Source organism: Aspergillus bombycis (genome assembly GCF_001792695.1).
Source record: "Aspergillus bombycis strain NRRL26010 chromosome Unknown contig00011, whole genome shotgun sequence".
Classification (NCBI taxonomy): domain Eukaryota; kingdom Fungi; phylum Ascomycota; class Eurotiomycetes; order Eurotiales; family Aspergillaceae; genus Aspergillus; species Aspergillus bombycis.
This window is the reverse complement of record NW_019170013.1, coordinates 91,484-107,002: the sequence shown is the minus strand read 5'-3', so window position 1 is coordinate 107,002 and position 15,519 is coordinate 91,484. Positions and strand designations below refer to the sequence as shown.

The following is a 15,519-nucleotide window of genomic DNA, read 5'->3' as shown; positions in this document are numbered from 1 at the left end:
CGAGAAGCTGGAGCCAATTCGGTTCTGGCACCAAATTACCCCATCGTCTTAGCTTGATCCGATCAATCTTCCAGCCACCGTTGGTACCGCCATTGAGAGACCGCAAAACTCTTTTCTGGAATTCAAAACTCCGCACGGCCCTTCATTATCTCCTTGTCCACCAGTCCATGGTTGTGGCTGCTGTCCCCAGTACAACCCTTCCGAACTCTTTAGTTTTCTTGGCCTTTCACGCTCTCTGGTCGAGCTTGGAGAAGAGCAAAGTCTAAATCCTAGGAGAAAATTAAGGGATAGAATACTCTTGGTTCTACAGTGAAATCGTCACCCGACAAGCCACAGCAGAACGTCACCTCCACTCGGATACTCCATTGAGTGCGCCAAATTTTGAACGGTTCTTCACTGAGTCCCGTGCCAAGTTTTAAAGAAATTGTCGATATCTTGCGATTCTCAATCTCTCTAGTAATTGCGGGTTGTGGTGCCGACTGTCGACCACACCACTACTCAAATGTGTAGGTGGAAACTCATTCTTTCTTCATCTTTCTCTTCTGCCATCAACTCTGTTTAACTCCTCCTTTATTCTCTCGCACTACCCACTTGTGATTCCTTCATTTTCTTCGTCAATCCCACGTCCTACTACCTCTTCTCTTTACGATTGTATTCTAAGGGAGTACAATCATTCCATCCAACAGTGTGTTTGCCCTCCTGTCCCAAATCCGAGTCGTTAGTGTTTTTGTATTATTTCTCCTTCCATCTCCTGTTTCCCTTTCCCCCTTCACTTTTTTTTTTTTTTTTTTCAATATGTGGACTTCTTTGATTTTATCCCAGCCACGTCTCTTTGTTCTTCTGTAGTCTGGAATTTTGACGTTATCTCTGCGTCAATGTTACTTCATCTGTCATTGTTGTTACTCTCCGAGCCTGCAGGATTACCCCAAGAGACATGGAGATGAGGTCAGGCGAATTCACGCTCACAAATTTCATGTACAGCGCCGAAAAATTTCCGTACGAGTTTCCGCAGTTACTCTTGGGGTTCGAGGAGAACTATGACTGGCCTCTCTCAAAATGGCTCTAGAGAGCCCAATGAAAGAGATGCCCTGATCGGTGACACTATTCGAGCCAACTCCGGCCTTGTTCCACGCCATAAACGCAGGCCGTGGGCGTACTGGCCGGTAAGAGTCGTCCACTTGACATGGGCTACCCTTGTACGCGACTACGTCAATCTCCTCCTAGTGTTCGTGCCATTTGGCATTATTGCAGGCGCTCTTGGCTGGGATAGTACGGCTGTTTTCACCCTGAATTTCCTAGCAATCGTGCCGTTGGCATCTCTGTTGAGCTTCGCGACCGAGGAGCTAGCAGCGGCGATGGGTCAGGCCCTAGGCGGATTGATGAATGCTACCTTTGGCAATGCCGTGGAATTGATCGTAAGTCCCCTCCCCCACTCCTGGGCTTTCTCTGGTTTTTGACTAACACTTTGGGGGATGGTGGTAGGTCAGTATCATTGCCCTGAAGGATGGGCAGATTCGTGTCGTTCAGGCTAGTATGCTCGGTAGTATACTGTCTAATATTCTCCTGGTACTAGGATGCTGCTTCTTTGTTGGGGGTATTCGTTACTCTGAACAATCCTTCAACACCACGGTGGCATCGACCATGTCGTCACTGATGACCGTTGCATCTGCTTCTTTGATCATCCCTGCGACACTTTACGCATCTCTGTCTTCAGCCGGCGATGGGGCTAACAGAGACAAGAATATTCTCATTCTTTCACATGGCACTGCGATCATTTTGCTGATTCTATATGTGATGTACCTTTATTTCCAACTCAAGTCACATGCGTCGTTCTTTGAGGAAACCACCCCAGACCCGGAAAATACAGGCGATGAGGTGGCGGAAGAGGAGGAAGAGCATATCCTTTCCCCTTGGGCTGCCTGTATTGCTTTGGTCGTGGTGACAATTCTCGTCGCCGTATGTGCCGATTATCTTGTTGGCAGCATTGATCCTATCGTGGAGAGGACTGGTATGAGCCGAACCTTCATTGGTCTGATCCTCATTCCCATCGTAGGAAATGCTGCAGAACATGTGACAGCGGTTGTGGTCGCTTGGAAAGGAAAGATGGATCTTGCCATTGGGGTTGCCATCGGCAGTAGTCTGCAGATCGCTCTATTTGTCACACCCTTCCTCGTTATTCTGGGCTGGATCCTCGATGTGGATATGACTCTCCACTTCCACATCTTCGAAACCGTGGCCTTTTTTATCTCCGGCTTGGTTGTAACATTCCTGATCCAGGATGGGAAGTCAAACTATCTTGAAGGCGGTTTGTGTCTTGGAATGTATGTGGCAATTGTCCCTTCGACTTGATTCTCACTAACGCACTTCTTAGGTACGTGATTCTGGCCCTGGCATTCTATGTATACCCAGATCAGGCCACCGACGACGCCCTGTTTCACACATGAATACGCACATTAGCGTAGACTATGATCTCTACCCTTTGAGGAACTGCGAGGATACGACGAGAACAAAACTAAGTTACATTGTCGACCCCCCTCAATTATCTATGTGACTCTCCTGTCCCTCCTTATTGATTCTCTCTCTCTCTTTTTTTTTTTGGTTGTAAATCATCCTTGGATGTTTCCCGGGCTCGTTACCCTTTAATCTTTTCATACGGTATCCAGAGGACTTGTACTGCCGGTCAGTCACTTTTGGCACATTTGATTTGGTCGTGTTGGGTGGCTTTCTGTATCTGGTCTTGTAATCTTGGTCATATCGAGTTAGGCCATGGTATCGTTGGACGCCACTAAATTTGATGCTTCAGTTAGGTTTGTGTAATATTAAAATCTTGGGGGTTGGCATTGAGAGAATAGGATAAACGAGCGAATTTTAGAAATCCTGCCAACAAGAGACTGGTGTGCTCATATATCTTGACAGACATACTCGTGGTAGTAGTTACTGGAACTGTATGACTTCATCATCTTTCAGGAGCCTGTCGATTCTTGGCGGGTGATGACTAAGCGATCGTGGAGAGGAAAATCGTTCGCCGAATTCCCAAAGCAGAGGGCGAACGAGACCATCGTCGGTTCAGCCATAGTCCACCCTTCCTTGACTCCAGCTCAGCATTAGAAGAGTGCGTTTCGGTATGCCGCCCCGTCTCAACCTTTTCAACGCGAGGACCGCGGTCCCGGTCTTTCGCCAGACCTCTGTCAACGTTTCCCGACCCAGCATCGCTACTACTATCAATAGCAACCGATCCACCCGCCATGGCCTGAGAACTGGCCTGTCGTCCTCGACACGAATGCAGAAGAGATGGAACTCCTCAGCGTCGGGGGGAGACAACTCGGAGCGGCCAAAGGCTCCCACGGAGGACCCGTTGCCTCACGTTAGCGAGGAGGCCGCGGAGATAAGCAAGATCATGGACAAGAAATGCGACGGCACTCCCGCCAGTCCAGAGTTAGAGCAAGGAACGCCTATTTCAGAGGTAAGCCGCCTCGGTGTGGTCTCTCTATGCCTCTGCTGTTCCAGTTGTTGGGAAATCGAACAATCCTATAACTTTTCTCTGTAGATCCTCCAACGGGACAAAGAAGCCCAGAAACACATGCCAAAGGTCATGCAAGACCAGATCAAATCATCGACTGGTACTCGCTCATTTTCGACATCCACTCGCCGGAGCCAGGCAGAACTACATGGCCAAGGAAAGAGCTTCGATGAGCAAACTGCTGCAGTGATGGCCAGCATGATTTCGCAGGTCAACCAGCAAGCTGAGGAATTTCATGACGGTATCAAGTTTGACCCCGTTGAGACCCTTCCCAAGACAGAGAATTTCCGCACAAGATATGACTCGCTGCTCGAACAATTTACCAAACTCTTAATGACAGACGGCAAGTTGAGTAGGGCCCAGAAGGTACGTGAAGCCCTTGGGATTATTAGATCATTGCTCTACTTTTATGTACAAAAGGATATGGTGAAGATACTAAGTTATATTGTTGTGCAGGATATGGCGTTCATTCTGGACCACCTTCGCACTGCCTCTCCGCCTCAGCCCAACCCCAAGCGGCCTCTGCTTCCTGGACCTCCGGCCCCGCAGCTTCCTCTAAACCCTGTCCTCTATCTCACCTTGATTGTCGACTCCGTTGCTCCTCTGATCAAGATTCGTCAGCAGAAAGGTATCGCCGGTGGTGGTGCGTCGGTGCAGATTCCGGTTCCGCTCGCACTGAGACAACGCCGCAGGACAGCGATTAAATGGATTATCGATGGCTCTGATAAACGACGTGACAGCAAGTTCGCTCAGCGAGTAGCCAACGAGCTTGTTGCGGTTGCAGAGGGCCGCAGTGGTGTGTGGGACAAGAGAGAGCAGCAGCACAAGCTCGGTATCGCAGGCCGGTCGAATCTCGGCATGGTCGGTGGTCGTCGGTAGGCTAACTTACATGCCTACATACAGACGCAGTAACAGACTGGCATTACAAGTGCGAGTTATTCCGGTACTGCATTCGATGAGATTTTTCTCTTTTTTCGTTTTGGGAATTAGATGGAAGATGCAGGGTCTCTTTCCTTTCTGTATTTTATTATGGACTCTTTCAAGCACCTGATGCATCTGTATAGGTAGTGTTTTTTATGTTTATTATTTATCATAGTGAAAGTGATTCTTGTGGTTTTGTTAATTCACCATGGTTGCCCATTTGTAGAGGCACTTGAAGGCCTGCATGTACGGAATACACAGTATATATTTTTTGGAGCGGTCTCGGCCCCGGGTGCGAAAAGATGAATGTAAGGTAAACTGTGCATGGTAGCCACAACTGTGGTCAAGTGATGAGATTAGAAGCGACAAATACTTTGGGGACGGACAAGTTGGAAACTCGGCGACACGTCAAGTCCAATATATCAGTTCCCTCACAGCCCAGGGAATCTTTCTCGTAATATGTTTGCATTCTATGGGTCACAAATCCAGCTGGGCGAGTTATCGGAACTTGAACGCTTTACCTTTTCCAGGTCGATTATTCGTCGACTCAAACGGATGACGAGGAAGCTAACCCTGATTGAGCAATCCCCTTGTCAGCTGCAGGAACGTGACTTCATCTCGAGAATCCTCTTCCCGCAAATTCAACCTCTCTCATTAGGTACTCAAGGGGATAAAGCAAGCGATAGGAACTCCTTCGTGTCCGTTGTGAACTATGATACTACATTAAGTATCGATGTATGTACTGTCTGGCCCCCCCGACATCGCGCTACTGTACATATTCTCCGACGTGCAACGTGTGATGGGATTCACTATTTACTAGTGTGCCACCGAACACCTCAAACGGCCTAACACCCGCACAACATTGGACAACGAATCCCATCCCCTCCCCTTGCTCGGTTCTTCTTTTTCTGTCCACCGTGTCGTCGCATGCTGGTGGGCCGAAAGTGGCACGCATCGCTTCTGCGACCAGTGCCTCACCCGACGATATCGACGTGACCAGTCGCCCCCGCTTATCTGGCCAGGATATCGAGCTCGTGGAGTATCCTGTCCCACCCTCCACCTCAACCAGGGCCTGGCAGCCACACACTGGATCTCAGGGATTCGATCCTCGACCGATCGGTCATCGCCAATTACTTGATCGTACTTCTCAAACGGGAACGCTCGGGCATTCGGATCCAAATTCCCGCCAAACTCGTCAGCACGCCCAGTGGGACAAGCCATTTCGCCTCAAGTATTGGGTAGAGGCAATTCATCGTCGCTCACGGTTTCCGGAGCCCCAGTCCAAGATGAAGTTTTCCCATAGTATCCAATTCAATGCGGTTCCCGAATGGAGCTCGTACTATCTTGCGTACAGCAACCTCAAGAAATTGTAGGTCTTCATAACCTCCCTCATTCCCCTCGCTCTGGCTCAATTGTCATGCCTGTCTCTCTTTTCTTCTACCCTGTCCTTGGGGCCAGGAATTGAGCTATTCTTTTCGGCGGGGATCACGTTGCATGCAAAGGGGAGCAATTTTTCACTCTATACCCGGGAAATGTTACGCTTCTTTGACCTGAAAGAAATCGCCTGTGTGGATTGCTCACTGTGTTATCCGTATTCTAGGATCTACTCTCTGGAACAACAAGTCCGCAAAGCCGGTGGGCAAGCTCAAGCTGATGTCGAGTCGGCTCCTTTGCTAGATAGTACCCCGAATACCGACGCGATATTTCGGAAAGCTCTAGACGCAGAGCTAGAGAAAATATGCACCTTCTACCGGGACAAAGAGCTAGAGATCCTCAAGGAGGTTGAAGAGGTAATTAGAGATGCGGACGAGTATGCTTCGGAGGCCGATGGGATTAATGTGGACCCGATGAGCGAGCATATGACCAAGACAAGGACGATGAGTTCCGGCTCTCGGCGGCGTTCTGGAAATGCGTATCATGATTTCCCACTAAATCAAGATCGGCGCCGTAGCAGTGTTACCGACTCCGTCGTGGATGATGATGACGACGCCGATAGTGACGACGAACATCTGTCGGTACAGAATGGGAGGCGTCTATCTCACGGCGCCGGGTCTACTAATCCTGATGATGGTCGAACAGATTACATGGGCGAATCTGGCTATATGGGGGATTCGAGGGCCGGGAGATCGAATAGAGCTCAGGTTGAGCACTTCGGTGATCCAAAGGTCTTAGACCTGTACAATTCTGGGCTTTCTTTGAAGAAACGGGCAGTAGATGCATACGTCTCTCTTTGTGGGCTGAAGTCGTACATTCAGCTGAATAAAACCGGGTTCTCAAAGGCTCTGAAGAAGTACGATAAGACCCTCGACCGCAGCTTGCGACGGGAGTACATGAACTCAACCGTCTCCTTGGCTTATCCATTCGCTGAGTCGACCATGTCAAAGGTGGAAGCAGACATCCACAAGATCGAAATGGCCTACGCGGATGTCATCACGACCGGTGACTTGTCGCTCGCAAGGCGTGAGCTTCGGTTACACTTGAGGGAGCATGTAGTCTGGGAGAGAAACACAGTCTGGAGGGAAATGATTGGTATTGAAAGGAAAGCCCAAGCTGCAAACGTTGGTATACGTAGAACAATCCTGGGGGGAGACGAAGACCCCGCAGCTGCACGACGACAAGGCGACGAGCAGGAAATTTCTCTTACAGAGTTTAGGACGCCTCTGGGCATCTTTCATCCTCCACAGTGGTTATGCAGCTTGAGTTTTGGAACTCTGGTTCTTGTCCTGGCTGTGTTTGTGACATTACTCACAGTTCCGATAATGGACAAGCCTGAGCAGCAAAACTGTTTGGCCATGCTTATTTTCGTCAGCTTGTTATGGGCCACAGAGGTAAATGATGCATTCTGCTACTCCATACTACTTTACTGACAAAATGCAAGGTTATTCCTCTCTTTGTGACCTCTCTGCTGATCCCTTTTCTTGTTGTCTTGCTACGCATCATGAAATCGGAAGAGAAGCCCTACAAACGCCTGGGACCTAAAGAAGCCACCAGTGCTGCATTCAGTGCTATGTGGACCCCAGTGATAATGCTCTTGCTTGGCGGATTCACCATCGCCGCAGCCTTATCCAAATATGACATTGCTCGTCGCATGGCAATGTTCGTTTTGAGCAAAGCTGGATCCAGCCCCCGTGTGGTCCTTCTCACGAATATGTTCGTGAGTATGTTTTTGAGCATGTGGATTAGCAACGTGGCTTCGCCCGTCCTCTGCTATTCCATCATCCAGGTAATTTTTGCCCATATCCTACCACATCATCGTTGCTAAACATAATGTTTTTAGCCTCTGCTTCGGAACCTTCCTCCAGATTCGAACTTCGCCAAAGCTCTCGTGTTGGGAATTGCACTGGCTGCGAATGTCGGGGGTGCTGCCTCCCCGATCGCCTCACCACAAAATATCATTGCGCTTCAGAACATGCACCCGAGCATCAGCTGGGGCACGTGGTTCTTTGTATCACTCCCTGTCTGTATTATCTCCATCCTGCTGATATGGGCCCTTTTGGTATTCACATTCCATCCTGGTCGTGACACCACACTTGTCCCAATTCGACCGGTTAAAGATAAGTTTTCTGGGGTTCAATGGTTCATCAGCATTGTGACTCTGTCTACCATCGCCCTATGGTGCGGCAGCCATCAACTTGAGCATGTCTTCGGGGATATGGGCGTAATAGCTATTATCCCGATGGTCCTTTTCTTCGGAACCGGCATTCTCAACAAGGAAGATTTCAACAACTTTCTTTGGACCATTATCATCCTGGCCGCCGGTGGCCTTTGTCTTGGAAAGGCTGTTACGTCTTCCGGTTTGTTACACACTCTCGCGAATGGCATTACCGCCCGTGTGGAACATCTAAGCCTCTATGGCGTCCTGATTGTGTTCTCCGTCCTGATTCTTGTTATGGCCACATTCATCTCCCACACTGTTGCGGCACTTATCATTCTGCCTCTCGTTCGACAGATCGGTGTCGGTATGGAGGATCCACACCCCAATCTGTTGGTGATGGCTAGCGCTCTTATGTGCTCTGTTGCTATGGCTTTGCCGACCAGTGGTTTCCCTAACATGAGTATGGTCTCCTTTCCTTTTTAGGTTTCGATAATAACTTTTTGCTAACCTCATCTTAGCCGCCATCATGACCGAGGTTCCCCAAACCGGCCAACGATACCTCCAAGTCCACCACTTCTTCACCAGGGGTATCCCTGCCAGTCTGATGGCATGGGCCGTCATTATCACGATCGGCTATGTTCTCATGTACATAGCTGGGCTATGATATGACCTCTGGCTCACTACACCCCCTTTCCTCTTTTTTTTGTCTCTCTCCCCAATTGGATTACGATACATTTTATTCACATTTGGGAGGTTATGTGATACATTTTGCACAATATGAGGTATAGTTAGGGTATTCACAAGGTGGTAGATGGAGTACAAATAGAACGGTAGAAAGGGTATACTTATTTCAAACATATACTTGTCTCGATATTTACATATACTGAATCAACGTTTATAACTCGTTTTGTTTTACATTCTTCGTCTTCCGGCTTCTTTCTCTTTCTTTTATCTGATGAGATTCAAGGAGATATAACTAATTGCCATTCATTAATAATCCCTTCCATGCACTCAACGATTAAATTATGATCATAGTCAAGCCTGGAATTAATATACATGCATCACACTGACGGAAGAAAAGGAGAAAGTTGCTCATGCCATCATATAACCAACGCTAATAAGTATATAGCCGAAGGGGGACAAAAGGAAAGGAGAAAGGACCATCTAATCTGCGATTATCGACCAGGAAGAGGCAACATAGTACGTAGACCGAGGGAAAACGGAACAGTAACATGGTATCGAAAAATTTCATCTGAGAGCTGACAACGTGGGATAAATGCTTTTTCTATTAGACGCATTCATATTCGTTTTTAGTTGCTGTTATGTATAGTTAGCTTGATATTTTTAGACGAGATGGTAAGAGGGGGGAGAGTTGAACTGACAGTAAGCCGAGTGTTAGATCACCGTGGATCTTAGCCTTGAGTTGCACTTCAATATCCAGGTTCAGGTCCAGCCGCAACCGCAGCTGCTCGTCCTTGCCGCCGCTATCGTCCTGTCCTTCCCCTTTGTTGCCGCCTAAGATGCCTCCCACGGCTTTGCCGGCGGTGTTGGTCACGCCATTGACGGCATTACCGGCCGTGTTTTGTACGAGGTCACCAGCCTGGTCTACACCACCGAGGCCGCCGAGGGGGCCGCCGTCTTGTTGCTGGCGACGTGATCGGCGCTGACGACGGGGCTTCTCCACAGCGGTGTTGTCCATGCCGCCGCGGTCGATATTTTCTGTGTCCGAGTCCTGTTGGTACTTCTGTGGGCGGGGTCTCCTTGGACGCCGCTGAGGTTCTTCTTTCTGAGGCTGGAGTTGAGGTTCGGGCTCGGCTTCCGACTGAGGCTCTTGCTTGGGTTCAGCGTCGGGTTGGGATTTTTCTTCTTGTGGCTTAGGGTCAGGCTGGGGGTCTTGTTTAGACTCAGTGTCAGAGTGAGACTCTTGCTTGGGTTCAACGTCCTGCTCCTCCTTGGGTTGAGGGGACCCCGGGTTGTTATTCTCTTCCTGGGGGTTATTGTTCTCTTGCTGAGGGGTTTGAGGGTTGTTATCCTCTTTGTCTGACATGTTGAGAAGGAAGGCGAGGGATTATATTCTGTGCCAGCAGTCTAGTGCTCGTGATATAGTGTTTAAGCATGGTCACATCGTCCAATATCATTTATATGGTGCGAGCGTCCTGCATGGTTGGCAACCGGCCGCCCACAGTCGACGTCAGCTATGACCATCTCTGATCGATTGGATTGGACCAAGGGCCGAAGCGAAGATCAACGGCGTCATCAGTGCGACAAGAGGGAGGAGGGTGGGAACCAGACATGATTGAAGCGTTGAATAATGAAGCCCGTTCAGAATGACGTCGACTCACACAAGGGCGTCTCAGTCTTTTTTGCTTTAACCTTGGAAGGTGGGCTATGGTAAACGATCGCCGGCAATCGCAGTGGTGTTTAATCTCTTTAGCGGCAGATGTGTTGCTAGATAGACCAATGACACGAGGCCGGAGAATTACCGCGTGTCTCCATATTTGCTGGTCCACCTTGAGTCTTGACCACTAACTGGGGGGATGACGCCACGCACGTCAGATCGTCATACAATCTAACGACATAATGGTGGGCCAGAAGCGACATTTGACGTTCCGATCGTGATAGACCATACCGTCAAAGAAAGACGGAGATGCGTTGCCGTTGGTGATTTTGATTCCCTGGTTCCCTCGGTTTCTGTTCGCGTGGGAAAGTAAGAAAACAGCGTTGATCCGCGGTTCGCACCCGAACAAAAGCCGGTGGAATCATCAATGTCACTGGGATTTCCGTCGGTGGCTGCGATAATTATGGAACAGCATATCCTTGGAACGGCGACAGGGGGGACCCGCCTCTCGACGACATATTGCTGTCAATCACCCTCCATGGGCTACGTTATCGTCCCCAGAGTTTCTCCCGTCCGTCTGACCCTCCAGGACTCAGACACAACAAGAGTAGCGCCACGCTGATTAGCTGCACTAGCGGTCATCTTGCAGTTAGAGATACACGGGCAACGTCATGCTCATGGCAAGGGGAAATTCGTAGGTGGCTGTTGTTCGCTGGCCCCGTCGTACAGAAGACCGACCTTCATCGGCCATCCGCACTAGCAAATATCCTCCCAAGTTCCTCTGTTGCTCAACAGTTCCCGCCCCTACACTTCTAGACGTATTTAGTTTCCGATAGTATTTCCGATTATAGTCTTTACTTCTCATTTTGACCCAGTGTTGTGATTCAAGCGCATCGCCGGTTATCGCATCCTTCTCCTTGCCTGTAATTCGATCCTCTCCTGAATCCTCATTGATACCTCTCAACATGGCCACTGCAGAGAAGAAGAAAGAAGAACAACAACCTGCCATTCAACCGGACGAGTACTCGGATGGCGATTACGATACAGATGACTATGCATTGTCCGAAGACGAGCAGGATCAGAAACCCCAGCGTCCGAACCAACAGCAAGCTCGACGACGCCAACAACAGCAACGCAAGCGTCAAAACGACGAGTATGACGACGAAAGTGACTATCTTTCCGACGAATACGATGACGATGACTATGACGATGCGGATCAGGGCAATGCAATGCAGCCATATAAGCGCGGCACCCAGTCCTTAACACAGGGCACAATCACAAATGGAGCCATGACGGACGCTCCAGGACAAGGGAAGAACGATGACGAGCAGGAAGGCCTCAAACTGAAACTAGAGCTAAACCTCGACATCGAGGTAGAACTCAAAGCCCACATTCACGGAGACTTGACACTGTCGTTGCTGTAAGTATTTCCTTTCGTTTGATTCTCAGAAACGACCCGAGCACCATCGGTCAATTTCACCCGACTCAACATAGAATAGGACCTAACCTATCAATCGCAGTGCATGATTGGGGAAAATGTTAATTTCGCCTGTTATATTAGCTCCTGACCGCCTCGTCCCTCGGATCGATGAACATGTCTGGCATGAAGTTTATGATAATGTTCCAGGGAAACAGCAACCTGTTCCGCATGTTTCCTGTTTGTTCAATAGAGTCCTGCGCTCAGGTAATGTTTTTTCGTTTTCTGTTTTGGCGCATAACTACTATACTCCACCTGTTGGTATGATTGATTGCATGTGTCTCATATTGTTCTTCGTGTTCCGGATTGAAAACGTTGGCTTCTGGTCGTGTTGATGTCTCCCTTATCTTTCAGACATACATACTTGATTCCTGAGGTTAGTTATTTTCATTGCGATTCAAGCGTGCAGAATATAGCGAATAGTTTAGAGATCAACAACACTATCTAAACTTGAAGCGGCCTAATTGACCCATGATAGATCCTAACAAGACTCGATAAGTCACGTAAGCTCTGGTGGAGTTCGTATAGCCGGTTTAGGCGTGATATAGAAGGGAGTTAGGCCCTTCTGCACGATGTCGCAATGCTTCTTTTCAGGTTCACTGTGTGCAGGCAAATGAGCCCGGATGATTGCTAGATTGTATACCCGAAATGTCTCAAAAAGTATATATAAGCCTTGGGGAATGGCTTATCACTCGGCAGTTTGACAACTAATTGTAGAATTGCTTCTGATGTATAAAGTCCCGAAGCTCTGGACAACCACATAGTTTAACCAACAGGTCACCACGGAGGTATGTGATAGAGAGAGAGAGAGATATATATATATAGTATAAAGGTTGATGGAGGATTCACGTTCTACTCTGGAAGGGGGGACATGATGGCAGGGCGATTCCTAAACGGGCGAATGGACATCACGTGCACATACCGTCTATATACTAGTAGCAGATCAATCGCATTGCATACCTAAAATACCTCAAGTGCCTGGAATCGAGCGTATCTACCCTGAAGCTTAAAAGTAAGTAGACTACTGAGAAGGGGAAGCACATGAGCATCGCAATCATCCGAACGGTAGTCTCTTCACAGAAGCCGAGGTAGAAGCTTGGCATTACCAAACGCAGTCAAGTACTTAACTCCTGAAGCGGAGTACCTGATGAACTGAAGGTACATACATTCTAACCTCCATTCAGACTGTCTCAAGGTCTGAAAAACACCTGAGTTCAATTGAAAGATCCACGCAGCAGCAACAATGGCCGCATCCAACGTCGACAAATCTGCGTCTAGCAAACACTTCATTATCAACCACATGAACGCGGACCACCAGAAATCGCTGGCGATGTACCTCCGTGTCCATTGCAATGTTGCCGATGGAGACGCCAAAGCCGCACGATTGGAAGACATCACTCTGTCTGATCTGCTCATCAGCGCCAAGGGCACCCGCTACAGCGTGCCCCTAGATCCACCCATGAAAACATTTTCCGATACTCGACAGCGCGTGGTGGCAATGCACAAGGAGTGTCTTGAACGGCTGGGGCTTTCAGATATCATCATCAAAGAGTATAGAGCACCCCGAGGCTGGGAGGCCATAAACTTTGCCGTGGTCGTAGCTACGTTAGTTGTGTTTTCTCGAGGCAGCAATTTCTTGCCTGGGTCATTGCTCTACGAGACGGCTGGCCTTGACAGATTCCCAGCATTCACTCAGTTTTGCCACACCGTCCAGCCCATTCCAGGCACGCTTCTGCTGGGGATTCATGTTATTGAGGTGGTTCTTCTTGCCGTGAAGCGCTTGAAACCTCACGGGGTGCCATTCTTGTCTGGTGTATGGTTTGCGTGGGTAGCAACCATTATGATTGAGGGGGTATTTGCATTCCGGAGATTTGATCGGATGGTGAAGGAAGAGCAAGTGAAGAGGGAGCATCGCAAGTAGTAAGCAGATGCACTACATGTGGCAAAATGGTCCACATAGGGGAGAGAGCCTAACAGTCTTTGCTGGCTCTTTTTTTTTTTGTTTTTCCTGTTGTGGATAAAGGGTTTATGGCGGGAAATAACAGATGAATGTATGTGTACAGACTGTTTTTTCAGACAGTGTCAAAAGCACAGATGCTGATTTATTACATTATTATAAGACATTCACCAGAGTAGACTAGTTCATGATCTTCAAACCATTTGAACAATTTCAAAGGGAATTCTATAGAAAGGGAAAATAAGATTGTTCAAAAGCGGTCTAGCCGAAAGGTCACGGGGTGGGTGCTATGCCATGTTAGGACTAGCGCGCACTTTGGACTAGGGCAACTTCTCAAGCGAAGGCACAGTGCGAAATTCACGATAGTCCGACGACAGCACTCAACTCCACGACCACCCAACGACCCTTGCCCGCTGCGTTCCTGGTGAAGGGCTGCAGGATTAGAGGTGAGTTTACTATCGTCATTCCAAGTGTTTTCGATCTCCTCTTTTTGGTTTCACCGTTGCATCGAGTGTCGAGCGTTGGTTATCGTGCCGTGTGCCGCTTAGCGATTGAAGTCGATCGGATTAGTTTAAGGGACATAATCAAAGGAGAGAACGGAGAAGCCGAAGGGGAATATCAACGACGAAGAAGAAAAAACGGAAGAAAAATTTTCATATATCGTCTTGTCTCCGATATATATAAACTATCTGCTTGGGCTTTGCGACCGCTACCAGTGCATTCGACTTGTGACCGCTCGCTATCTCACGCTCCAACGGGAAACTTGAAGAGGAAACCAAGACAAACGGAATCACTGCGTCTACGGGTTCTTGATAGCTAATAGTCTCTCTGTCGTTGTCCACAGTCCCCTCGAAACAGCAAACATGGGTATTTCTCGCGACTCCCGCCACAAGCGCTCGGCTACCGGTGCGAAGAGGGCCACCTACCGCAAGAAGAGGTATGAATGAACTTGAGCTCAGTGGAATCCAGAGATAAGAGACCCATATTCTTACACATTTCCAACAGGGCGTTCGAGAAGGGTCGCCAGCCCTCCAACACCCGTATCGGTTCCAAGAGAATCCACCTGGTCCGCACCCGTGGTGGTAACCGCAAGTTCCGTGCCCTCCGTCTCGACTCCGGTAACTTCTCCTGGGGTTCCGAGGGTATCTCCCGCAAGACCCGTGTCATCGTTGTCGCCTACCACCCTTCCAACAACGAGCTGGTCCGTACCAACACCCTGACCAAGTCGGCCGTCGTCCAGATTGATGCTGCTCCTTTCCGTCAATGGTACGAGGCCCACTACGGCCAGCCCCTCGGCCGTAGACGCCAGCAGAAGACCGAGACCACCGAGGAGAAGAAGAGCAACAGCGTTGTGAAGAAGCAGGCTGAGCGCTTCGCCGAGAACGGCAAGGTCGAGTCTGCCATCGAGAGACAGTTCGAGGCCGGTCGTCTCTACGCCGTCATTGCTTCCCGCCCTGGCCAGAGCGGTCGTGTTGACGGTTACATCCTGGAGGGTGATGAGCTTGCTTTCTACCAGAAGGCTATCAGGAAGTAAAAAGGGAAAATCGTGTTGTAAAAGGGTGGTATCGGAGTTTCAGCAATTTTTTCCAGAATACATTTATGATCTCTGGGGCACTACGGGTGCATTGTGTGTAGAGCTCTGAGCTGTCAGCAATGGAATGATCCTCGTTATGTTCTGTCGAATTTGAATAATTTTTCCTTTTTTCTTCCA

At 49.0% G+C, this 15,519-nt stretch overlaps 5 protein-coding genes across 5 annotated transcripts; 4 read left to right on the top strand and 1 right to left on the bottom strand.

Moving 5' to 3' along the window:
* Positions 1 to 1,037: 1,037 nt before the first annotated feature.
* Positions 1,038 to 2,444, top strand: ABOM_002267 (calcium/proton exchanger; the record flags this gene model as incomplete). The annotated part of the gene is made up of 3 exons (XM_022529397.1): positions 1,038 to 1,415; positions 1,483 to 2,321; positions 2,372 to 2,444. 3 exons carry the CDS (start codon positions 1,038 to 1,040, stop codon positions 2,442 to 2,444), a joined length of 1,290 nt encoding a protein of 429 aa, XP_022392891.1.
* Positions 2,445 to 3,124: 680 nt separating this feature from the next.
* Positions 3,125 to 8,700, top strand: ABOM_002266 (putative plasma membrane phosphate transporter Pho87; the record flags this gene model as incomplete). The annotated part of the gene is made up of 8 exons (XM_022529396.1): positions 3,125 to 3,463; positions 3,548 to 3,886; positions 3,977 to 4,395; positions 5,262 to 5,810; positions 6,042 to 7,269; positions 7,320 to 7,664; positions 7,719 to 8,496; positions 8,555 to 8,700. 8 exons carry the CDS (start codon positions 3,125 to 3,127, stop codon positions 8,698 to 8,700), a joined length of 4,143 nt encoding a protein of 1,380 aa, XP_022392892.1.
* Positions 8,701 to 9,366: 666 nt separating this feature from the next.
* On the bottom strand, positions 9,367 to 10,083 carry ABOM_002265 (uncharacterized protein; the record flags this gene model as incomplete). The annotated part of the gene is made up of 1 exon (XM_022529395.1): positions 9,367 to 10,083. The coding sequence occupies one exon, from the start codon at positions 10,081 to 10,083 to the stop codon at positions 9,367 to 9,369; it is 717 nt and encodes a 238-aa protein (XP_022392867.1).
* Positions 10,084 to 11,339: 1,256 nt separating this feature from the next.
* On the top strand, positions 11,340 to 11,798 carry ABOM_002264 (uncharacterized protein; the record flags this gene model as incomplete). The annotated part of the gene is made up of 1 exon (XM_022529394.1): positions 11,340 to 11,798. The coding sequence occupies one exon, from the start codon at positions 11,340 to 11,342 to the stop codon at positions 11,796 to 11,798; it is 459 nt and encodes a 152-aa protein (XP_022392890.1).
* A 1,296-nt stretch (positions 11,799 to 13,094) lies between these two features.
* On the top strand, positions 13,095 to 15,342 carry ABOM_002263 (40S ribosomal eS8 domain-containing protein; the record flags this gene model as incomplete). Its single annotated transcript, XM_022529393.1, has 3 exons — positions 13,095 to 13,771; positions 14,653 to 14,745; positions 14,814 to 15,342. 3 exons carry the CDS (start codon positions 13,095 to 13,097, stop codon positions 15,340 to 15,342), a joined length of 1,299 nt encoding a protein of 432 aa, XP_022392888.1.
* Positions 15,343 to 15,519: the final 177 nt, after the last annotated feature.